At 38.7% G+C, this 26,919-nt stretch overlaps 1 protein-coding gene across 1 annotated transcript in view; it reads left to right on the forward strand.

Moving 5' to 3' along the window:
* tbc1d32 (TBC1 domain family, member 32) overlaps positions 1–26,919 on the forward strand; it is a 76,414-nt gene that overhangs the window by 20,477 nt on the left and 29,018 nt on the right. The window contains exons 22-28 of the mRNA XM_038727019.1: positions 497–616; positions 876–964; positions 13,397–13,519; positions 15,785–15,893; positions 17,814–17,907; positions 17,995–18,117; positions 22,296–22,379. Of these exons, the coding sequence (XP_038582947.1) occupies positions 497–616; positions 876–964; positions 13,397–13,519; positions 15,785–15,893; positions 17,814–17,907; positions 17,995–18,117; positions 22,296–22,379 (742 nt within the window). The remainder of the gene's footprint in view (positions 1–496; positions 617–875; positions 965–13,396; positions 13,520–15,784; positions 15,894–17,813; positions 17,908–17,994; positions 18,118–22,295; positions 22,380–26,919) is intronic.

A 26,919-nucleotide genomic window follows, 5' to 3' on the forward strand; every position in this document is an offset into this window, starting at 1 on the left:
TCTTATGTTCACATGTTCAGATGTAGTTTCGTCGTGTAAGTGCTCACATCTCTTCCCAAACATCTTTTTTGCATCACTCTATTTTCACATGGACAAAATACACTGAATTTCTAGATATCAACATCAGACATCAACTGGCAAGTTCAGCTATCACGTTTTTCTTTTATCTTCCTGTCTTTCTAGAATAGTGTGTGTGTGTGTGTGTGTGTGTGTGTGTGTGTGTGTGTATACCTTAACTTCATTTGTGAATGTTCATTCAAGGCCAGGAGATCAGGAGATGATCTCTGTTCCCCAAAACATAGAAAGTAGTACTTCTCATTGTCAAAGACAATGGTTTGTTGTAATTCAATTATTTGCTCAATCCCCCACAAAACAATTTCCATTGCACACTTGAGTATAGTTCTAATTTCAGTCTGGGCACCTGTTTTTGTTGCTTTTTACTGCTTTATCTAACCCTCTAATTGTCTTTTGTCTGTCTCACTTTCTTTCTGTCCAGTCCTTCCTGTCCTTGGTCAACCTGCTCTCCTCTTCCCAGTCAGTGTGGGAGTTGCTGGGCCGACAACCTCTAGCCAACAAGAGTGAATACACCCTGAGAGAAATGCCCACCTCCATTGCTGTGAGTGTTGTTCATACTGTGGAGTCCAGACTTCATGCAATGCCTCTTTCAGCCATTTGAGGGCATGTTTGCACTTTTTATTTTGCCTTTAACCACCACCCACGCATTTGTTTTATCTCAAAAGTCCTCCTCCTGAACCCCCAATACACTGAAGCTCATGTACATTTTTTTACCTTAAACATCACAACAATCCACACATTATATTTGCACCACAACTGCTATTGTATTCTTTTTCATAGCCTCTCATTTCACTCCACAGGATTTGATTGACAGGCTGATTGCTGTGAATTCAGATGCGAAGATTAATTCCCTGTTTCACTATGAACAGTCTCACACATTCGGCCTGAGGTGAGATTGATATTTTTTCAATATTACTTTACATCAGTGGGGAAGCACAAGGTATCGGATTAGCACCTGGTGGCTGCGCACACACACGCGCACACACGCACACTTAATCCTGTGGCAATAGCAGACTGACATGGTTCTTTTTACCTTGATTACCCAGCATTGAAAGGCTGATGAAAGGATTTCTCTGGATAAGAGGGGTGTGTGTGTGTGTGTGTGTGTGTCTGTGCGCATGCGCGTATTTCTATATTTATGAAGAACTAACAACATAAGAAGTGAGAAGGGTAGTTAAGGGGGTGAAGATGTTCCTCTAAAATGAAAAGCTATTCTGTAATACTGTATTGTAAAAAAATAAATAAAAAGGATTTCATAATATCTTGTTGAGGAAAGTTTCATATTGTTGCTTAAAGGTTAGGTTAGCTTTTTTGTTACGGTTAATGTGCTGCAGTGAAAAAATGGCTGAACATGTGTTTAGGGAGATATGAAGCAATCTGTGCAAGAGGGTTTGTTTTTACATACAGGTACATGCGTGTCTTGGTTGTGGTTTGGTGGCTGCTGTGCATTCCTTTGCCTTTCTAAAGGCTTTTTGAATCACAATAGCTTTGAGTTGTTTGGAGCCTTGCTGACGCACTCACTCTGTCTGTCAGTCAGCCTACTCCTATTAACATCCAGAAGCCAAGTGAAAGGAACAAGATGCTCTATTCCTTTGCCACCCAGAGTGATGGATTAACTGACAAACTCACACTCTGTGCCTCACTGTGGATTGCTAAATGTGCTAAATGTAGCATATAACTATCAATAAGTCAACTCATACCATGTTAATTTTGAGGTATTTGTATAATCATGTTAAACCAACAACTTCTGAGTAAATGTTTTATTTTTGGCCATAAATTCAGTTCTATGTTCAAGGTTCCATACAGCTTGATTTCAGTTCAGTCTCCAACAGTTAAACCCCCAAAACAAGTAAACACTACTTTTTACCAACGCATCATCCACATTACAGTGGAACTTGTTTTAATTTAGATTTTATATAGCTTGAAAGGATATGGCAGCATGGTACTCTCTTGGCCATTAGCCTTATAGTGACACAGATGGAGTCCCCAACAACCATTTACAAATTCAGTGTTGTAGACTCATCCAGGCCATGGTCACATATACTGTATATTCAATTACACAAAATTATTATAAAGCAAAAATCAATCAAGCATTTTTTTTTTTTTTAAATCTTTGAAATTAGACTGTGACAGTTATGTTCCTCCTTTTAATTTCATACAAGACAAGGGGAGAAAATAATGACCTTCAATGATTGAGTGATTAGAGAAAATTTAAATCAAACTTTGAAGAAATTCAAATTATGTGTAAACAAATAAATGTACTTCATCTATCAATTTCGATCTTGAGGGCTAAATAAATCAAATTATTGGCCAAATTTTGTGCAGAACTGAAATACTGTATGTGTCAGTTGAAATGATATAAACAGTGGCTTACCACATAGCTTATTGTATTGTAACTAAATTTGCATCTGAATCCTGATGTGACATGATTTGCTGTGCTGCTGACTAGTGTTTACTGTAGGTCAGTTTCCTTGCTAGAGGAACTTGTGGGTGGTGTTGTTGTTATTATTATTATAATAATATATAAATTAATATAAAGGGAAACACAAATTTCAGGTGGCAGGTGATGATTCAAAGTGTAATTATGGAAAATAATGCAGTGCAGCTCTCAGGCATTTTGTGTTGCTCCTGTAGATCAACTTTTACAAGGTTTATTAAATGTGCATTAATGTGTATTAAAATATCATTCCTGCTGATTCAGCACACGTGTATGATTTAGTCTTCCCTCCTCTTTGTGTCTTTGTTTGGGGAAATGGGCAGAAATCTCACCACAAATCCACACAAATGTTCACTTCAGCACCTCAGATAAAGCGCAGCTCATAGTCCTAAACAGAGCAAGTTTGCGCCTCAGATTTTAGATGTTTATTTTGCTAATTTTTTCAGTTATTTACTGTGGCTCACAGCACAAGACACCAGTGTCACATCAGCTGGAGTTACTCACCCCCAAGTCGACATGATCAGTTATTTGTTTTTCACTGCGTGAGTACATTGATGTGTAGCGTGAGAGCTTGTGAAAAGTGTCAATCGTCCCACGCTCAATGCCTGAGAGTTGGCAGCTCTGGTGCTAACATTACTTAAAGGTTAAGTGAGCTAAAGCTTTACTTGCTAGTCTGCCTACTGTAAGCTGCTCATCTTCGCCTGTCAGACATATATGGTACCTATTAACACTTTTTTTTGGTTCTATGATTGTATTTTTCTGTGTTTTTTTGGCTTTTCTGACTGGCTGCAGTGTTCGCTTACAGCGACTGGCTTTACATTAGCGGTTCCTGCACATCTGAATGGAGAGCCTAAGTCCCTCCCCTTCTGGTGGACCACCATGGGACCTTACTTTGAAAATATGTACGGTAGTCAATGGCAAGAGACAACAAATTTTTTGATCCCGTTTGAATTGTGGTCTGAATTACACACATGATGATGGTCAATTTAAAATATACATTTAAAAGTTAAGAAAGTCAAGGTTTGATATAAAACTGTTGAGGCATAAGACTGAAAATACATAATTACAAAGACCACAAACCCAAAGGTCGGGTATGTGACGTAACTTTTTCTCTCAATGACTGAAGCTTACGTTAATGAAGCTAACGTCAAAGAACTTATATGAGAGGATGATGTGATAAAAAAGGACTGAGAGTTGTTGGATTAAACACATCAGGTGAGATCTATTTCTGCATGGAACTTCGCTAAGTTATCTCGCTAGCAGCAAGCAAGCAGTAAACGTTAGCTAGCATTACCGCGCTAACATGTTGGTGACTTATATATGAGATGAGAGAACTATAAATTTCTTGACAGACAAAATTAGCTTTTAAATTGACAAACATCATGTGTAATTCAGGGCACAGTTCAAACAGGATCAAAAAATAAGTTGTCTCTCGCCATTGACTACCATACATATTTTTGTCTATAGAGAAGGGAATAGATTCTGTGCTTCGATAGTACAAAACATTAAAAGGCCCTTATTAAAAACATGTCCAATGACCCCACACTTGTCTTCCTCATGGTCAAACAATCACACAGGAGATACATCAGCCTTTTTTTTTTTTTTACTGTGACGAAGCAGTGTACCTCACATTTTTAGGGTAAATCTATCCCCTCATGGTATGTATTAATGATGCATCAGGAGTACCTGCTTGTTTAATCACTGTCAGATCAAAGTAGTTCTTCCTCCACTGTGAGTCATTATTTTTCTGTTTGTTTTTTTACCCTGGATCATTTGTGTTAAACAGAATTACAGGTAGCATTAAAAAGTTTAATAAACCGCTGATGCTCTTACGAGACACTTGATACTACAGACTTTGCACATCTTATCCACTGAGGGAAAAAAAATAATTATGCTGACCACCGGGCAACCAAACACCTTTCTGATTAAGAGACTTCTTTATGTATATATCACTGATAAATACATGGCATAAAAAATTTCAGGTAGCACCTGTCTGATTATCCTCACCAGAGCGCATGTATGCATGAGGTTTAAAACTTGTGTTTGAATGTGAATCTCACTGTGGAAAAACCTTCACTTTGGCTCTTTGTAAACTTCTAGATCAGAAACAGAAACTTGGCTGGCACCTTAGGTCAAACGCAGACAGCCACACATGCTACAAGCTTGTGTGATTATATGACCACAGTAGACAGGGGAGTGAGGGGATTTTAATTTGCACAGGCGTCGATCTATCACGATAGGCGCATAATGAATAATAGATAACAGCTTCAGGTTATTTTTCTATTCAAATGCCTTTTGTTTGCCTGAATGTCTGTTTATATTAAAATGCAACATATAAAAAGTTAAACTACAAAATATAGTGAGCAAAGCTTATGGTTTAGAAAGATGATTTTATTGTGAGAAATATGCTTGTTGGTGTATTTTAATCTATTGAGGCTTCTCCATTTTTAATAGCTGCATATTTGTTCCCTGCTGCTCAGTCTTGTACTGTAGATGCTTATATTCTGCTTGTTGAAGTCGGGCGTTATTCTATATTATTCATGTAATAAACAGATCTCTAACTACTTTCCTACCTTGTCTGTTGCGCTCAGCTCCAAGACCACTGTTTTTTTACTAAACTAAATCTTTAAAAACGGGTCACAAATGTATTGGAGCTGGCTGAGAAAATTCCCTTGAAGAGCTGGGCACTACAGATTTTAGCAAACACTACAGGAGTGGATTTATGTACACAATTTTATGCACGGAGTATTTATGGCAACATGACGGCGTATCTGGCATTGACTCAAAATAAACTACAGGGCCCTTGAATGATTGAATATGTTACCCGTATAGTTCATAGATGTGTTTTTAATAGTTTAGCAGTAACAATGAAGCTCAATGGCACAGAGGAATAAAACATATCAATGCACAGACAATACTCGTTAGTAGGATCAATTCGTTGTTGTTTTTTTCAATAACCCTATCCTTTTAAACAGCCATCCGAATCAGTGAAGCAGTTTGAAACCAGCCCTGGACTACACTGCAGCAGTACGTCACAACTGCTGTTTTTTTTTAGGCTCTTGAACTTTTCTAACGCAGGTTTAATCACCAGCACCACCGTCAAGCAAACATGCGCTGAGTATTCCTGAAGTGCCTCCCGCTTGAAAAAAGTAGCAACATTTTCCACCCCTCTTGATCTTCACAAGCTAATGAGTGCTAAAATCCCTCAACCCTTTTCCCTTGTTGCTAAAAGCCTCTTTGTTGTCATGGCAACCATCTCACTTCTCACCCCTGTTTTTCCCCTGTCTGAATTGTTTGGATGCCTTTATTCTACTCTCTCTGCCATCGATGGCTCTGAACACCCTCAAGTGTGTGTGTTGGTGCAGAACCTCACACATGATTTGATTTAGATTCTTTTTTTTTTTATGCCAGAAGTAAAATCTCCACTGTGCACTACAGACATTATTAGTAATGAAGGGCATGCGCGTAACAAATCTTGTTAACACTGACCGCAGATGCACTAAGGTGGAGAAAGAAGCTGTCACAGTCTTTATTGTAGCTGGAGTTGTAGAGACGATCAAGATTATGTTTGTATTTCAGGAAGTTCTCTGGTCAAGATGAAGTCTTAACATGTGAAAACTAAAAAGGTACAGTACAGCTTAGACATGAATGTTAGTAATAGAACTAAGACAAAGACTCACAGACTTCAAGGTGCATTCCCGGTGAGTCCGTGAGGGCTTAGGGCTGACCCACTGTCAAATCGTCAAGAGGTCTCTGTTGCAGACTTTTTGAGCCCTTTATGCACATTTTCCATAAGCCTGCATCTCTGTAGAACTTTCCTCAGCGAATTACCCACAATTTATAGCGTTTTGACATTAAACACAGGGTTACCAGGGGATGTTTTGAAAAAAACGTGTAAACTGATTATTTGAAAATTACCTCTTGTCTACAAGTAATTTTCAAATAATCTACTTGGCCAGAGTCTGAAATACGTTCACATTAGACAGTTGGGTCCCTCAGTGACTCTGCCATGAAGAAAGTAAGAACCGTAAAATAAAAAGTCCCAAACCCACAATTGTTTTGGTGTAGTCAAAGTAATGTAACATGATATGTGCAGCGCTATCCCATTATACCATTTCTGGTGCTTAGAGCCTTGGGAATGGGCCTAAATCTTTGCTCCAGGTCTGAAAAGTGAATCGAATGTGGAAGGGCCTTAAACCTGCATTCTTTCTAATGGCCAGCAGAGGGCGACTCCACTGGCAAAATATAATCAAATAGAAGTCTGATTATACCGAAGTCTATGAGAAAATTACCTTTACTAATAAGTTTATGCTCTCAATCGTTAGTTTCAAGTCGTCTTCAAAATGGCATGATGTTCATTTTGTAAATGATGGTCCCATTTAGAGAAAAATATACTATAAAGCAGGGTGTTCTTTAAGGCAGAGGTTTGTGAGGCGGGTCCTCCCCAGGGGGGCCCTGCACTCTTTCAGGGGAGGCTCAGTGAATGGAAATGAAAAAGTATTACATTAGCTATCAAACGGCGATCACTAAGTATAGCCTATGTTTTGAAAGAGCTCAGAAATACAATAGTTTTGGTACTTTATCAGTCAGACACTACTAATTGCCTTAGGACAGACCTTATTTTTATGTATTTGTTGACATCTGAATTTTTTTTTTTTGTGAAGTGACTATCTCTTCTGGGGGGGGTGCTGTTTGTCCTGCCCCCGTTGCTGAAAAAAAATCCTAGAGGAAACATTGGAAGTTATGTCAAACAGCAATATTAGGCTTTCTTGGCTCAACTGTTGAGTGTCTAAGGGATCAAATATAACATTATCATGATCCCATAACTGATAGACGAAGCAAGCAAACAAAGGGGGGGTTAGGGGGGTGCCTTTTTAAAAGCTTTGTTTGAAAAAGGCCCACAATCTCAGACTTTGAAAAACCCTGCTTTAGGGCATGGCTGTGATTCACAAATCTGGCGTAGCAATACATATCCCTCCCTAGCTCCACCTGCTCTTCCAATCATGGTCACTTCTGGTTCCAAAACACCAAGATGGCGTTTGCCAAAATGTCAAACTTGAGGCTTCAAAACGGTTGTCCACAAACAATGGGTAACTTTACGGTGACTTCTTTACAGTCTATGATTATTTCATCCTCACTTGAGTTCCGTTGCAGTTGTCTCACCTTCCCAGACAAAGTAAACCATAGTAGAATAGATTAGAAATAAATAAAAGAAAAGAAATATTTTTTATTTTATAGTGATATTTTGTGGCAAGTCAGAAAACAGCGTGGAAGAGATTACTTTGTTTTGTTTCAGGCTCAGTAATGACAGATTTAAAAACTCCCCACAGATTCCCCACGGCATAGTAAAGTTTCATGGTGTTGTTCGGAGTTGCATGTAGTGCAAATGAAGCTTTTAATTGATATTTGTATATGCACAGCCTGTGGGCTTTTTGTACTGCTACCTGGATATGTGCAGATCATTAATTAAAATAAGTGTTTTCATTTGTAAAGAGTGGTGGTGTTGCCAATTTGGTATAAGCTGAATTTACAAACCAGTATTTGACATTTCCACAAAAATACTGGAAAAGATTCCTTTCTATTCCCCAAAATTTTCTTTGCATTCTTACTGCACCTTTTGAATGATTTTATGATTGGTTTCAGCAGGCCCAGCCTCAGCATCTGTAAACTTGACCCTTTGCATCTGAACAGGCATGACTAATCAGTCAGTAGCCTGATCATCAGTCAGACTGGCAAGCAGATTACTGTTTTTGATTGGTTTATGCGCAAGTCCTCTGCATGTGGGCACATCATTAAGGGAGTAATCATCTGTCATAAATGGGCGTTTAAATGCAAGTCTTTCAGCATAGGATGAAGTGAATTGTAAATCCTCATCTTGAATGACAAAAACTGAAGCGCTCAGGTGAGATGGACTGTTTTAAAAATCTTAACCATCCAGCCTCTGTCTCTCTTTTGTGTCCTTATGTAGAAAAACTGAAGTCTGAAATAATGTGGAGAAATCAAATTTAACACAGTCCCTCAGTACCTCTCCTGGTATTTTTTATTAAAAGTGTAAGTGCCACTCCAGTGGACTTACACATTAACCACATCAGGGTGTTTGAATCCTATGGAGTCGCCTCTGCATTTCTAATTGTGGCAAGCTATTTAAATTGTCATTACAATAATGCTGGCCACATACAGGTGCTGGTCATATAATTAGAACTGGTCATATAATTAGAATATCATCAAAAAGTTGACTTATTTCAGTAATTCCATTCAAAAAGTGAAACTTGTATAATTTATACATTCATTCCACACAGACTGATATATTTCAAGTGTTCATTCCTTTTAATTTTGATGATTATAACTGACAACTAATGAAAATCCCAAAATCAGTATCTCAGAAAATTAGAATATTGTGAAAAGGTTCAATACTGAAGACACCTGGTGCCACACTCTAATCAGCTAATTAACTCAAAACACCTGCAAAGGCCTTTAAATGGTCTCTCAGTCTAGTTCTGTAGGCTACACAATCATGGGGAAGACTGCTGACTTGACAGCTGTCCAAAAGACGACCATTGACACCTTGCACAAGGAGGGCAAGACACAAAAGGTCATTGCTAAAGAGGCTGGCTGTTCACAGAGCTCTGTGTCCAAGCACATTAATAGAGAGGCGAAGGGAAGGAAAAGATGTGGTAGAAAAAGTGTCCAAGCAATAGGAATAACCGCACCCTGGAGAGGATTGTGAAACAAAACCCATTCAAAAATGTGGGGGAGATTCACAAAGAGTGGACTGCAGCTGGAGTCAGTGCTTCAAGAACCACCACGTATGCAAGACATGGGTTTCAGCTGTCGCATTCCTTATGTCAAGCCACTCTTGAACAAGACACAGCGTCAGAAGCGTCCCGCCTGGGCTAAAGACAAAAAGGACTGGACTGCTGCTGAGTGGTCCAAAGTTATGTTCTCTGATGAAAGTAAATTTTGCATTTCCTTTAGAAATCAAGGTCCCAGAGTCTGGGGGAAGAGAGGAGAGGAACAGAATCCATGTTGCTTGAAGTCCAGTGTAAAGTTTCCACAGTCAGTGATGGTTTGGGGTGCCATGTCATCTGCTGGTGTTGGTCCACTGTGTTTTCTGAGGTCCAAGTTCAACGCAGCCGTCTACCAGGAAGTTTTAGAGCACTTCATGCTTCCCGCTGCTGACCAACTTTATGGAGATGCAGATTTCATTTTCCAACAGGACTTGGCACCTGCACACAGTGCCAAAGCTACCAGTACCTGGTTTAAGGACCATGGTATCCCTGTTCTTAATTGGCCAGCAAACTCGCCTGACCTTAACCCTATAGAAAATCTATGGGGTATTGTGAAGAGGAAGATGCGATATGCCAGCCTGAGCAGTGCCACAGACTGATCGACTCCATGCCACGCCGCATTGCTGCAGTAATTCAGGCAAAAGGAGCCCCAACTAGGTATCGAGTGCTGTACATGCTCATACTTTTCATGTTCATACTTTTCAGTTGGCCAACATTTCTAAAAATCCTTTTTTTGTATTGGTCTTAAGTAATATTCTGAATTTGGGATATTCATTAGTTGTCAGTTTTTAATCATCACACATTAATTTCACTTTTTGAATGGAGTTACTGAAATAAATCAACTTTTTGATGATGTTCTAAGCATATGACCAGCACCTGTACACAAAAAACACCAAATCTTTCAGCATTAGCTGCTCTGATCTCCTGTCAAAAACAGCAGTTATACTCAAAAGTGCTGGCACTCCATATAGGCCATCAGAGGGTATGTTTCTGTGGGTCGCTGGAGAGCTGTCTACACCGGGAACCATCCTGGGAAGCAAAGTTTGGTAGAAGTCTATAAAACTGACACCGTAATCATGTTTAGGGGATAAATTTCAGCGGATCTGTTGTCTGTTCTGTTTCCTTATGTCACGCTAAGTTGACTTGATTGCTAACAACAAGTAAAGATGCAGGCCTTACCTGAACCCCGGTGAGCTCTACTAGCTTGCCTTTGCCGCTCCACTTGTCCTTGCATTGTTACGCATTGCCCCAGCAATCCTCTTCTTAGTTTACTAACTGTGCACTGAGCTGAACGTTTAGGTTAACGAACTGACGCTAACCGAAACTAAACCGAAATATGTTAGGGTGAGGATCATCTTTTTATCTCAACTATCCGCCACTCCCATTTTTTCATATTACATAAGACCCGTCCTCTTGAAGCTTGGCAACAAATCAAAATGAACAAAGACTGCTTATGAGCAAGCCATTAATATGAATATGTGCTGGTTGTCATAGTTTTCTACTGAGTCAGTAAGTTGAATATCTTTTGGTTTTCGGCTGTTGGTTGGACAAAACAAGCAAGTCGACTTGGGCTCTGAGATGTATTGATGGGCATTTTTTCTTTTTTTACTATTTTCTGATTCTCTTTATAGATTAAACAATCAATTCAGAAAAGAATCAGCAGATTAATTGATAATTAAAATATGCATTAGTTGTACCTCAAATGGAAATTCTTACACTCAAATAATTACTAATGCTGTTTTAATAAGGTTGCCAACGAACTGCCCTTCAAAACCGCTAAACATTTCAAAAACCTCTGATTGGACAGTGAGTCTTCACCCCACTTGATAAAAGAAGCCTATCAAAGAGACAAACTGGAAGCAGGCATGGTTCTCTGTTGCTTAGTTTCAAACAGAGAGAGGTCAGAAGGCCTGACAGACTCTCAGCCTCTTGCTGCGCCGCTGTCAGAATGAGTGAGTAGAGGTGTCAGTCAAACAGTAGTCCAAGTAACTGCCCAACACATCGGGAAAAGAAGCAGCTGCTTAGAAGAGATGTGTTTCACAAGGACTAACAGACACAACATACCAAACAACTTGCACAGTTCACCCACTTGTATGTCAGTAGAAGAACACACACGATTATAAGTTGAAATGACATTTTGTGAAAAGTGGGAATGAGCTGTTTTAAATGGCCTTTTAAATGTGTAAAAAATAACCCTGACATTTCAGTTAATTTCATTGTACATTTTCTTGTATATTTTATAGCATTATTTTGAAAAGAGGTAAACCAACAACTTTTACATTTCTGTTTGCTTACGGGTTAAACAAGTGGCTCTAGCTCCATACTTGAGGCACAAGCATGAGAGGAATTGATCTTCTCAGCAAGAAAGCCAAAAAGGCTTTTTCCATAAAGTTTTTATTTAAACCTAAAGTTTAAGTGTAAAAAAAAAAAAGTCTTCAAAGGAGACAGGGGAACATTTACAAACATCCCCATACATTGACACTGGGAATAATGGGTTAAATGACAATGACATAGCCCAACTGGCATCATTAACATGATGAAATGACCTATTCGGTTGATAACTGATATTTAAGTGACCAGTTTTGCATAATTAATTGCATGGATGGATTGCAGAGCAGGCAGGCATAAACATTAACTAGATTGTTATAATCAACGCTTCATTGTGATTTATACACACACACACACACACGTGACCTTTCTAATAATCAGATAGCTCTCGTGCTGATTGGAGGAGGTGGTGGGGGAGTGAAATTTAGTCTTGGGACATGGGCTACCCTTGTTCCCTTTGGATTTTTATGTTTATTCCACATATATATATATATATATATATATATATATATATATATATATATATATATATATATATATATATATATATATATATATATATATATATATATATATATATATATATATATATATATATATATATATATATAGGTCTAAATATAAGACATTTTTCTTCCTGGAAATGTGTCTGAAAAACTCACCTCGTCTTATTTTCGGGGTCTAGCGCTTTAAATGTTAATATACACCCACAACAACAGATGGCGCCAAATATCGGCAACGCGCATGTTTCCCTCCTGACTGAAGCGTGTCACCTTCCTACTGAGACAGAGGGACACAGCAATCTTGTCACTGTTAACCAACAGCTAAGGGGGAGTTATGATGCCAATTTTAAGATGGTGATAAATGCAGCGGAGTCATCAACAACTCTCTCTTTGCATTTTATGATAAGTGCAAATAATACAAGTCATTCCTTTACAAATGTGATTACCTGTACATTTTATTTAGTGGTAATTTAAATGTTACCATTTCATTTATAAAGATTGAAAAGATTATTTTATTTAAAAGATGTTAAAAGCTACTAGTAAAACTGTGACTACGGAAGCCCTAAGCGGCCATCGATCCATATGTTCAGGGAATGATTAAAAAACAGAATCTGCAATCCTAGGTATGTGAGTCCTGCACTCTACCAGCTAAGCTAACTACTGACTCAGCAAACTTTCATAAAGAAACGCACCTGCCGACCTCTATATTCAGCTATGATTCGTGATCTCGAGATCACGAGAAAATTATCCTGTTAGCATGGGAAAAAATTATTTGAATGAATGGACGTTTAAGGCTTCCGTAGTGACCAGTAGTGATGCTGAAGTTAACAAGACACTGATGCATTATGAAAAACTTGTGTGTAGATTTTCCTCTTTACAGGTATTGGAAAAACGGAGAGCTAAAACACATTGTAGTGTCTCAAAATGCTGATGCAGCTTAACAGCCTGCTTGAGCCTGGTGTCATTACCAACAACTGAAAATGAACCATGAAGCTTTCCCCCAAGCGTTCCAACTTAACAAAGCTTACAATTGGCTACAGCAAGCTGGTGGGGAAAAACTGTGTCAACTGATCCAACACTTGCAGACATACAAAGCCATGGGAAGTAGACAAGTCCAAATGGGCTTTTCATCTGCATGATTCTGCCTTGCTGTACAGTATGTACTACATTACAGTCAAACTGCTCACTGCTGCTTAGCGACAATATCTCAATATGCACATTTCTCTGTATTTTGATATCTTGTTTGTTTGTGTGTGTTGCTGCAGACTGCTCAGTGTGCTTTGCTGTAATCTGGACTCCTTTCTGCTGCTGGAGAGCCAGTACGACATCTGCTCCATGCTGCTGCAGAGTCAGAGAGAAAACGTGACTGAAGTGGACACCAATGATGGGTATGATCCAACAAACATTAAAAATGTGTGGTTGGGAATTAATGTATTACTAACAAAATTTACTTAAACAATTCTGTCATAATAATTTAATTATTTGTATAATTTGTGGATATTCCCAGAGATTATCATAACATTTATAATTTGCAAAACCAAAATACTATATAGTGTTAAAGTAACTTAAGTTCTGCCATACATCCGAAACATGAATACATTCAAAGATATTTAAGATTAGTCATGATGCGTTTTCAGTGTTTGTTTGTTTTTTAAGAGTCCTTGACCTCTCATTCATGTCAGCATGATGTAATTGAACTGAATCTTATCATATTGGATGGAAGCAAAGTCAGAAAGTATAATAATGTAGAATAACACCAGCCTTATAATTGAATGTAATGTAGCTTTTGCAACTAAAAGTTTCTTTGACCGCTATAAAAATGGTTTCTTCTCGCTTGTGAGATGAAAGGATAAATATCAATCTCTATGTATGAATAATACAACCAAGATATAACATGTAAATTAGTGAGAGGTGTTTGTAGGTATATTTCTGAACATTAAGAGCAAGGCTAGCCGTTTCCCCCTACCTCCAGTCTTTATGCTAAGCTTAACTAACTACATATTAATTCAAACTCTGTTCTTAACACACATGTATTAACTTGACATTGATTTTGTCATCTAAAGAAAACCAATACGCATATTTCCCAAAATTTCTTTAACATGCTTTGTGTTCTTCGATATTGCCCTCTTAGCTTTTCTTCAAAATTCAGATTACTCCAGCCAGAGCTGAGTTGAACTGAAGGAAGTTATTTCAGACATTTAGACATTTCATTGGTTTCCTCTCTTGTTCAGTAAAGGCCTTTTGCTCCTCTGTACATCATCCTGATATGACGGAACACTTCAAAATTGAATCATTGCTCAGGATGAGAAATAGTTTGTTTGTTTGCCTTGTCACAAATAAAAATAAATAAAGCTGAAAGAGAGGGAAAAGACCATTTCTGAAAGTGGGTGTTTAAGAGCTCCCCACTCTTCTTAATGGCTGGCAGAACCATGACTATTGGTTATGAATAGAAATGGCCTTGAATTGCCAACTCACATTGCATTTTGGAGAATGATGACTTGTTAATTTAGTCTCCCATCTCCCTTTCCTGCCCTCTCTCCTCCTCATGCTCCCATTATCATCACGGACGTCATCCCCCCTTTTTTAATTTTACCTTCTCTCTTCCACCTCCTCTCTTCACTCAGTTCAACATTTTTTAAACTTTACTTTTTGGCATCTGGTTTTTGATTTACCCTACTTTAAAAAAAAAAAAAATCATCATTCAATATTTTATTTCTTGTTTGCTCTGACCTTTATCATATGAGTGACACCTAAATTCACCAAAACTATTTTGTAAGGGCAATCTGCACATTTTATTTGACCCCAGCTGTATAAGCTTTGATTTATATGACTTTTTTGTTTTATTCACAAAGAAATGTATGCAGATTACACGCAAACAGGCCACAGGCCCTCGGGAAGAGAATAGTGCAAAAAATAGTCCCCCTTTATTACCAATTTCAAGTCCAAATTGCTTCAGCTATGAGAACTATCCACCAAGCCTGACACCCTTCAACCTTAAAGTGCCTTTATAATTGGAGTATTCTCTGATCTTATCTAAAATTCTAACATGGAAACCTTTCTCTCTCTCTTTTCTTACTTGCCTTGCAGTAATGATATAGTCACAGTCATTCAAAGTCTGGACAAAGTCTTTTAGAGGACTTTTGAAAGAAAGTCTGAGCTCCAATAAACTAGAGGAGTCATGAATGAATTGGAAGGGCATATTGACTCTACCAAACATTTTATGGGGTCAAATCAAAAATATATTTTTTATTCCACATATGTATGACAGGCCGCATTTGGTCATCATGGGGTGGTGTTGGAGTAGTGCATAAGACACAGGCCTTTGGTGTGAGAGACCTGGGTTTGAATCCACTGTGAGACACCAATGTGTCCCTGAACAAGACACTTAACCCCTAGTTGCTCCAGAGGCGTGCGATCTCTGATGTATATAGCAAATGTAAGTCGCTTTGGATAAGTGTCAGCTAAATATAATAAATGTATAAATCTTGCAGATATTCTGTCCTCAGATCTCATGTTTAACGTTAACTTAACTTAAGGTTTATTACATCGGGGCCTGGGTCCATTGTAATTTTTCTTGTTTATTTGTGTTCCTTTTGCACCGTCTCTTACACTTCCATCTTTGTATACCCTTCCTCTCTGGTAAACCTCCTCAGGGAGTTCATCATTGACAGTCTGTCAGTGGAGAGGAATCACGTGCTGGTTCGTGTTAGTGTGGTGGGAGGTCCGTCTGAGAGGAAGCTTCCTCCTCGAGCACTGCAGGAGGTCAGCTATGCTCTACTTTTCATTAACCTGGTTTAGAATTGGTACAATATGTGGTTTAAAACTGTTTGTCATCACATTATTTAGCAAAAGTGCAAAAACCTATGTGAAATAGGGAAAACTTGCCATTATTGCTGTATAAAATCCCTAATGGTCTATTTCTGTTTTATCTTTCTTTCAATCATCCATTAATCACAATATTATGAAATTCCCCATTAACACATACTCACTCTTCAAGGTGTACATGATCCAACCCATATACAAACCTATCCAATCCATTTCTATTCTGAGTTTGTACTACTGGTGATTTTATATGAGATGAAAAGAGTCCTACCGATTACCAACAGGGCTTCAGTTGTTGTCTGAAGCCTGCAGCCTTATTTACTCGGCATGTTTGAGGATAGATATCAATTATTTAGGTGTTGTTTACTCTGAGCGCAAAACAGAAAACTAATTTACGCTGAGGTCAAAGAAAGGATATGAAAGAGATTTCTAAAGGGGAGAGTGTAAATGAGTTTAGTGAGTGTTTCCTTCGTCTTTCACAGGTCTCCTTGTATTCATCTTTCCTGTTACTTGTTGGGAGCACAGGGACCGGAAAGCTGTTAAATACGTACTGATTTTGTGTGAAGTTTACAAAACAAATGAAAACTTAATCCACTCTTGGTGAGAAATGAAAAGAGAAGCATCATTGTATTCAAAAAGTGGTTATTCTTGACATTTCAAAGTGTTTGTCAGAATATTTGCTGCCTACAAGGAGACAAAATGAATGCCATGGTCGCTATGAAACATTTTCCATCATAATTCACTATATACGAATTCAAATACTTCATTTGTCAATAGTTGACCTGCGAAATTCGTGAGCGGTCTAGGAGTATGCAAAGACGGCTCCACAGACAGTCATGTTTTTATAAAAACTGTTAAGTATGCACAAAAGCGCTGATTCACCAGGAGTTATTACATGACATCAGAAAGAGTTGACATTCTGTGATTACTCCGCTATTGTGCATGTTTGGCTTTATGCAGATTCTGATCTTATCTTAAAATGTGACTGTTTTTAAGCAAAAATCTAGAGAAATTACTTCTTGAGGTCCACCTGAATTACATAGTGTATAGAGAAACAGCATTTTAGACCATAATGAAAAGTTAATTGAGGTTTTGTGGTTCTTTATTTGAGTCAGATATCAGGTAATTTGAAGCATTCATCAGTGCCTTACAAACATACAGGTCTCTGTGCATCTTTTTCACATCACCTGAGATGTAGACTCTAATACCAGCCGGGATTATCGTGAGCGGAGGGCACAGAGAATTGAATAAAGAGTCCTGCTTTCTAAACCCCATTAGCATTTACAGCACATTACATTGGCAAGTCAAATTCTGAGCTATGACTCAAAAGTTATGGTTCTTCAAAACTAAGCTATGAAAAGCGTGATCAATGCAATACTAAATGGCAGTGGGGAAAGGAAGAGAAAAGGAAAAACGATTGAAAGGAGGAAGAACTGATGGCAAACAAACACAATTTGATAAACTGCTTCCAGCTTGGTGCTAAATAATTGCTCAGTAATGATTTCATCAGCTAGTCAATGTTTGACTGCACTATACTGTTCATAGTTTTGAAATGTTTTTAAAATGCTGTCATCAAACATTGTCATCAGGCAGTTTTTAGAATATTAAATTACAAACACTAACAATCCAACATAATGAAACATCAATAACCCAGCAAACTCACAAACAGCCAAAGCAGCTATTAATTCAGAGCAGTGCAGAAATGAATCAAAGAAAATAATACAAATATACTGAATCATGTATGTTTGAAAAGGCTACAGCAGACCACATGTCAATCATATACACGGAGTAAATTCTAAGCATGTGACAAATATTGTTTGAATTATTGGTCAGTTTAATTAGTTTATCTGCTCATTCCAGGGAGAAGATCCTTACCCCTGGCCCATGTTTTCAAGCTACCCTCTACCTCACTGCTACACTTTAGACCCACCTAAGATCCACCATAGCTCACAGGGTAAGAGGAAAATTGATGAAGTTGTCATTATGAACTGGTGCATTATTGTGATTTTTCAGCCATAGTTTTTTTCCTCCTATTGTACAGACTCTGAGATCAGTGCATTTCTGGCATCTAAAGACTCAAAGAATGAGGAGAGCTGGATGGAGATCTGCCGGAGACTGTACTGCAAAGTTATGACCTCCAAAGCCAACGTTTTAACTGGAAAGGGTAAGCTACTGGTTCACTGGATACCTGCAGATTTGCCTTGTAGCCAGGATTTTCTACCTCCTAGTAGCATAAAGATAACATAGCATATATATTGATAATATTGATATATTGATATCTTTGCCAATAGTGTTGATTGCAAATGCAAATAGGTCTTAGCAATGACTAAGATATGGCAAGTATAAAGGTACTTTATTTGTCACATACATGTAGCGAGATTCATCCACTGCATTTAACCCATCAGTGGGCAGCCACTGTGCAGCACCCTGGGGACCAACTCAAGCTTGAATGCAGTGTCTCGTCACTGACCTACCTAACATGTTTTTGATGGTGCGGGAAACCGGAGCACCCGTAGGAAACCCACGCAGATAAAACGCATGCAAACGCCACATAGGGGTCGAACCTGGGACCTTCTTGCTGTGCGGCCACAGCGCTATCCACTAGGCCACCGTGCTGCCCATAACATGTATAACAGTATAAAAGGCATACTTCCAAACATTTAAAAAGAATACAAGTTTAAATGAAAACTAATAAATACCTAAAAATAATGGAAACTAATGCTTCTAGTAGCAAAGAAGAGCTAACCAAATGGGGTGAACTCCACTCAAATCCAGAGTGGAGATAATGCACCTGATGCTGTTTAGTCACTGCCAGAAATGCCAGAAGGAAAAGAACTTGGGTGCTTTATCAGATAACAGCTAACATTAACAGCTAGGAGGCACACATACAACACATACTCACACCACTCCGTCACACATACATTTCAATTCTCTCTCACCCACACAAATTATCCAATGGTTGAACTGATCAGGGATCAGATAAACACAGCAACAGCTTGTGCGCCTTCTGCATAACCGTATTTGTTGAAATGCTCGAGCTGCTTTTCTCTCTGTCTCAAACAACCGAGTGAATGACCGCTATTTTCAATGTAACTTCAGCTTCCATTATCACAGTGACCCTGTAGTGTGGAGGCTACTTTCACAGGTCGCTTACTGACATAGTTACACTTTGGTGGACGAAAGATTACGTATGTGAGTTTGAGAGGCTGATGCATTTACATCTGGCTATAATGTGTCTCAAACCACCTCTTGGGATGATTAGGGCAATTGGATTTGAATCCCTCTGAAATGCTTTTTGGATTAATTTAGACTTTTTTGAGTTATTATATAATATATAGAAGAATAACTATGTGATCCACCCAAGATGCCTGAAGTGACTACGTAAAAATGAGGTCAGTGAAGTTTTAGTATAAAATACATGTCACAAGTGATACTATACTAAGACAAAAGAAAAACAACTTGTGGGTCATAGAGACAAAACTGTTTTACTGTATGTCCAAATTTCTCACAGTTGTGCCCCTGTGGGCTGATCAGTACCATTCTGTCAATTGTGCCCAAGGTACGTTTTACTAAAGGCCAGATACTGAAGTGATGTGTACCCATGGAAACAATGACATTTTCCACTCACAAATTCATATTTATGATAAAGAAAATGCTGCAAGAATTTGTGCACCTCCGCATGTTCATGATGCACACACAAAATAAACTAAACTATTTCACCTTTTACACCATCAGTTTCCAAAATGTCCTCTACCAATCAGAACCAGAAGGAGCTTTATTGCCAAGTAGTGTTTTACGCATATGAGGAATTTGCTTTGGTGATAAGGTGCTACACGTAGACAAAGCATAGAGTTGACATAAATAAATGTAGAAATATATACATTTGGAATAAACAAAAGCAAGTTATATAAGCATAATAAAAGAATAGAGAAAAATAATACAACTATTTGCAGAGAGAGAACAACGGGGCCGATATTTACATGTGCATTACTCCGGTTTGTGTTGTGCAGACGTATTGCAACGGAAGAGAAAATTGTGTACATAAATGACAAAATATAAAAATATAGAACAACATTGATTAACAATAAACAACAAATACGTGCAATATGCCAAGTTTGTGCATGATATGAAATAAAAAAACAATTACAATAAAGTTATATGGGTAAATGTGTGTCAAATATAAGTAAGTGGAGTAACTCGTTATGATACACTTTAACTACACTACAACATGGATTCTGTATTAAACTGCTGAAGTCTTCCATTATGCTGCAGGTGCACCACCCACACCACCTCAAGATTACGTTGAGATGTCCATGAACCTTGTTAAGAATCACATCACTGCCATTGAAAGCACATATGAAATGGCACTGACACCCACTTCTTTTTACATAGGAGTAAATATTGTAGCTGTGAGTTGAAAATACATTCAAATGAAGGAGGGCTGATAATCTTGTCATAAATGTGTGTACTGTACTGTGATTGCTTCCTTTCATCAGTACAGTGTTTTAAGAAACATCTAGTAAAGGAAATTGTAGCATATATAGGCTGACTACAAAAATTAACCTATTCTAAGGCAATTTATTGAACATTCACATGTCTAGCTCTGAGTGAGAAGACGCTGTGATTATCACTTGTCTTCGACAGGCTTCTATACAGCTGTAAGATGAAAATGATTAGGTGTACTATCTCTTCATCAAAAGACTCATGATTAGAACTGTTTGCATGTTCAATGCCTCACTATCTTTTCTTAAGCGTATTGGTTGCTTAATTGTTCTCTCTCAACAGATCGTCATTGAGATGCATTCACTTCTGCTCAGAGTCACTGGGGTGCATTATGATCAGCTCTCATTGGATTTCCTAATTTGGCAACCAGGGAAACGATCACATGCAAAGAAATGTTTGATGACAAACAAAAAGCCAATTCTATCATCACATATGAAAAGGCCTTGATTGCCATTGTATTATATATGCTTTTTTTAACAGAGCTAATATTTTGTGACATAGCTTCCCTTCCCCTGGTGCCTCTTAAGAAGAGACCTTTTCATGCTGAGTAGGAAATGGCAATCAATGGTCATTGACTAGCAGTGTGTGAACTATACCATGGGTTTCATCTGGATGCTTTAACATAAATGAATCATGGCGTTTTGGCATGCAGACTGAGTGGAACTATTTTTTTTTTCTTCTTAAAGTGAAGTGAGTGACGTTTATGATATTGCACTGCCATGCTTTGATGGTGATGACAAGAATAGCAAGCCATGCTAGTATCTATATTAAAGTAGTGATGAATCATATATCAATAATAAGCACATTTTACGCATTATGATGACGATTTAGAAAAATAGAAATTCATTGCAAAAATACCATATTGTCAAAATTTCACAAATTATGTTTTGTAGGGGAGCTCATGTCTTATTAAGAGGAGCAAAGCTCCCCCTGGCTCAGTTATAATTCGCACCCTGGAAATACATTAAAAATGTATTTGATGAATTACATTAATTTACTGCGATACTTGAAGTGGACTAGAAGTGGTGCTGTTATTTTACATATTGGCACTGTGCAGAAAACATCATACATTTCAAATGCCACTCAATTCACATATGTATTAACAGCAACAGCGAAAAAGCGCACCTGCAATGTGGCACTTGTGTTAAGTGGAATTTTACTGGTTTCTTCTTATTGTACAGTTTAGTATGATATCTGAAAGTGTCATCAGGAGGAAACTTTTGAGTAAAACTTGATTCAAAATGCAAATATTAAGTTAAGTAAGTGATACAACTGGGAAAATACAGCTGCCATCTTTAAAGCTACTTTATATAAAAGAAAAAGTCGGTGCAGTAGCAGGAAATTCACACAGAAAAGTTTTTTTTTTTTTAAATACTCAAAGCAAACAAAGGTGTGATCAGTTTAGAATCTCTGTGAAAATACACTGAACAAAATTATAAACGCAACACTTTTGTTTTTGCCCCCATTCATCATGAGCTGATCTAAGACTTTCTCTATGTACACGAAAGGCCTATTTCTCTCAAATATTGTACACAAATCACAAAATCTGTGTTAGTGAGCACTTCTCCTTTCATTTCTGATCTGTCTATATGAAAAGTGAATGTTTTGGAGTTTTTTATTATTTGTGTTTTTTTATGCCAGTGACACAGTGATTGCTAAATTAAGCATGCATACTGTATGTTTCACAGGAAAAGTTCTTTACAGACTTACTTAACTTGGCTGCTTAATAAGTAGAGGAGCTGAATATTTGAATTTGTAAAGTGGATTTTCTTTGAACTCAAGGTTTGTTGTAGCTGTCCTAGCATACATTTAATGTTTGTGTCTGTTTTTTCTCCCCAGTGCTGGCTGACCTTCTGGAGAAGGTTGTGGCCCATCTATCTAACTCTGCCACAGAGTGCTTCTTCTCTCCTGCTCAGTACAAAGGTCAGTAGAGGAGGGCAACACATTCAGTTTTCTTCTTGACAATTAAGTTAAAGGAAAATATCTAAAGGGCTCTCTGTGGATCAGTGCAATAAGCCAGATTCTTTGTACATAAAATGCCTTCTTTTGGTGGAGTGTATTGCCACTGTCCCTCTGGGGATATGTTTTTGCAGCAACAGCTTCCTTTCAGGTCTCCTGTGGTGAACAGAACCCTGACTATGAAACTGTCTCTTAGGATGTGGAATTCATCTAGTGGCAACCATTGCTAGTCCGGGTTGTAGAGTGATAGAGGGGGCCCAAAGTGATACAGTTGGGTTCAGCACAATATGTTAGGCCAAAGATTGTAGTGTGCCCCTGTGGGCTGTAGTTGTAGAGATCTGCACTCATACTGGATGTCTTGGAGAGGGGCCGAGCTGTCGGCATCATCCAAGACACTTGTGTGTGAAGTCATGTAGCAGGAGAGTGTGCATAACCCAGTAAACCCAGTGGATGAGTTATCCTAAGATTTTGAAGGCTCTGAATGTTGTTGAGCTATCTTGGTTGACACACCTTTCCAATGTTGTGTGGAAGTCGGGGACAGTCCCTGTAGATTTGCAGACGGGTAAAAAAAGAAGAGAAATTCCTCCTCATTTTCAGAGCAGTGTTTTACCGCAGGTTAAAATTAGTTATGTTTCCCATATTAAATGACTGAATGATTTCAGTAGGTTGGCTTGTTTGGTAGCCAGTGGGCTAAACAACCTGATCAGACTGATGGCCCAGAAACCCAGAAACTTTTCTTAAATTTAATGAAGTGCTAATTGCATATTTATATATACACACAGGTGTGTGTGTGTGTGTGTGTGTGTGTGTGTGTGTGTGTGTGTGTATGTAATTCAAAATTCAATTATTACCATGGTTGTTGTAAGTTGTAACAACAAAAAGCAAAACATTTTTTTACTTGTATTACTTCTAACATGTTGCAACAAATTCCCTCCCAAGTCCCTGAATAAATGGAAATAGTTCTTTATGTTTAATCAAGTTGAACATGATACATGCTATATCAGCTTAAATAATCACAGCCTTAGCATTGATAGTCGTCTCAGTACTGTATGTTTTAAATCAAATCATCACTGGAAATAATGAAAATTACATTTAAATTGAATCAACGGTGCTATATCCCCCTGCTCAAAAAGTGTTTTGATGTCTGTGCAATCACCTGGCACTGATTAGTAATATGATTATAATCATGACGCTGATACTGCCTTAAGCACTGGAGGTGCTGAACCCAAATGCAGAGAGATCAGACAGAGTCGAGTACAATTTTAATGTATTTATATAGAACAGAAAGGCCAGAAGTTTACAGCGAACAGCAGAAGGGCAGAAAAAAGGAGAACACTATGACTGTAGTTGAAATGAGCAAATGTACGTTATCTGGTCAGTTGCTTCTACGGCGACCTAGAAATGAACAGTCGCATTTATATACTCTAGGAGGTAGTTAGGATTGTGACTGGTTAATTAAAGCATCACATTGCTGATGTATTGCAACCAGCATCTTATGGGAAAAGGTGAAAACACACTACTACAGAACATGAGATGGAAGAACAAACAGGTCTTCATTAGTGTGTCCTAACATGACTGTTAAGGATGGCTACTGTGGCAGTGTGTCTTTTGAGATTCAGTATTGTAGGCTCCTCCCTCTGAATATTTCAAGGACTACCAAAGGATATGTGGAAGCTGTTACTTCACAAGAACTATTATAACAAAACAGGAGGAGAGGTGCAGTCAGTATAAGTTGTGTCAGTAAAGGTCAAGTGTTAGAGCACAGTTTTATTGTCTAGAATAACCGAGCTCTTTTCACATGTGCTGTTACCTACAACTATTAGTATTGTCTCCATAGGTCTTCCAAAAGTAGCACCTTCTTCAACAGTAAAGACCTTCCAGCAATTACTATGCTACTCAAATATATTAAATTTGACTTACTGTTGGAATTTAATAGAAGTTTATGCAAATGCATTGCTTGTGGTTATAGCTTGTTTCTTACATGATGGCAATATAAAACATAACCCTTTATAACACTGTTTTATTACAGTAAGTGTAATGAAAAGTTATGTTTCATGCCAGATGTCAGTTATGTATTAATGCATTTTACTGACTCTTGTCCCAGGTAAAACATAGTCCATTATTACTATTTAACTTTAAAGGGGCTTTATGTAAGTTTTTTTGATTTTAATAAATCAAATTTTCATTGCCTTATTGTCAATGGTCTCAAAACTCACTTAGAAATAAAGAACACACCTGTTTTCTCCATTGCTTGCATCAGCCACTATTCTGCTTTTAATGTGAGGTCTCCGGTTCGGATTCAGCCCTGTGCGCGCTCCCCAGCCTCTCTCGCACTACAGCGACAACTCGGCAGCTAACGACATGCAGTCCACTGACACCATTAAACAACTGTCCCACAGCAAAGCACAGGCTCCACGTAAGGATCAAAAACAGACCAAACAGGTTCAGATGATGTCAAGTAAGAACAAAGTGAGCATTAGTAAAGCTGGAGAAACACAGAAAGTCACGTTAGCTCGCCGGCTAACGTCGAGCAGTTGCTAATGTTATCCGGCGCAAAGTTATATCGCTTTCCACATTAATTCACCAACTAACGCGACCCATATTACTGTCCTGTGTACCACAGATATTATGTCAAAGTGTCAAAGCCTGCAAGAACTGATGTTACGGTAAAAAGCAAATGTGGAGTGATTTGTTTACTATCCTATAGTGATGCAGCCAGTTAATGCTACATTAGCTCAGACCTGCCGCTGTTTGCTTCGTAACGTTCAATTTATATTTATTGCCTTTTACCGATATTCAGGTACACACCTTCTCCACCTCTCAGTCGCTGTAACTAACATGACCCACACAATATACAACCCAGAGGAAGAGCCATCCACTGACACTACAGTAAATTTACTTTCACCGCAGATCTCGTTATAATATTCAGTCCAGCTCACTACCCGTTTCGTTATCATCCAATACATTTAGCTGTGCTGACATTGCTGAGCCTCCGGTGAAAAATACACAGATAGTAAAGATAGTTACTGAAAGCAGCAGGCGAGCGATGTAGCACGTCGGCTAAATGCAGTAAATGTACCGTGACGTTGCAGTGGGAGTTTCCAGCATATTGTGTGAAGCTGTCTCACTGCCTGTCTATAGCTGCTTTCACTCTGTCAGTCGTTATGGTCATTAGGACTACCCGTTGCCAAGACTGAACGACGGGACTTGGTAAACAAAGTTTGAGGACTAAAACTGGACTATGACGTGACTTTTTTGTTCACTTGCATCCCCACCATAGAAGCAGTAGAAACCGTAAGGAAACAGCTAACAAAAGATAACACCCTGGACAACAGAACTAGCCTTAGCCCTGATCAGATGTAAATTACTCGACCTCTGTCTAAACACCACCTATTTCCAGTACAACGGTGGATTCTACAGACAGAAGCATGGCTGTGCCATGGGCTCACCGGTATCCCCAAACATCTACATGGAAGAAGTGGAGAATAAAGCCCTCAACTCCTTCAGAGGAACAGCACCGAGCCACTGGTACAGATATGTGGACAACACCTGGGTCAAAATTAAAAGCCAGGAAGTGCAAGCCTTCACAGAACACATCAACTCTGTGAACAGTAACATCAAGTTCACACGAGAAGATGTCCACAACAACAGTTTGGCCTTCTTGGACTGCGCTGTACACATTGAAGAGGACAAGAGCCTGCAGATTGGTGCAGAACAGAAAACCCACACAAACAGACCGATACCTACTCTTCGATTCACACCACCCACTGGAGCACAAGCTAGGGGTCATGAGAACACTGCACCACAGAGCGGAAAACGGCGCCCAAGCCAGAGAGAAGGAACAGAACCACCTGAAGGAAGCACTTACAGCCTGTGGATACCCTAAATGGACCTTTGTGAAAACAGCCACAAGATCCAAGAAGAACAAAACTACAGGGGATGAAGAAAAGAAGGTCAAACGCAACAACATTGTGATTCCATACGTGTCTGGAGTATCAGAGAAACTCAGTAGGATTTTCAACAAACATAACATCCCTGTGTTTTTTAAACCCCAAACACACTAAGACAGATGCTGGTCCACCCCAAGAGGTGTCGAGGAAGCCATCTACACCCGGGTTGAGAAGCCGTCATTGAACAGGGGAGGGGGTCTACGCCTCCACTTATCCCCCACTTACAATGCTGTCCTTTCATCACTTCCCAGGAAACTCAACAAACGTAACCTCTTGGCCTCAGGTGAAGATACCAACGATGGTCGTTCAGTCTTAGGCGTTGTCGTTACAACAACAAGAAACACTAACGAACCAGCGGAATCGACGATCGTGGCAAACGACCCCACTGAGGTTAAATAGCTGAGTTTCCCTGCCAGTCAGTCAGAACTGAAGAAGTCCCTTGGATGAGGGACGAAACGTCTTCTAGTATCTTCAACCAAGTCCAGTTGCCCTTGACTTTAACCTCCGTTGGATAACTATGACCTGGATGACTGAGAATCTTCACAGATACCCTT

The sequence above is a fragment of the Micropterus salmoides genome, unplaced genomic scaffold, assembly GCF_014851395.1.
Source record: "Micropterus salmoides isolate LMB-PRFRI ecotype aquatic unplaced genomic scaffold, ASM1485139v1 Ms_hic_scaffold_18, whole genome shotgun sequence".
Lineage (NCBI taxonomy): Eukaryota > Metazoa > Chordata > Actinopteri > Centrarchiformes > Centrarchidae > Micropterus > Micropterus salmoides.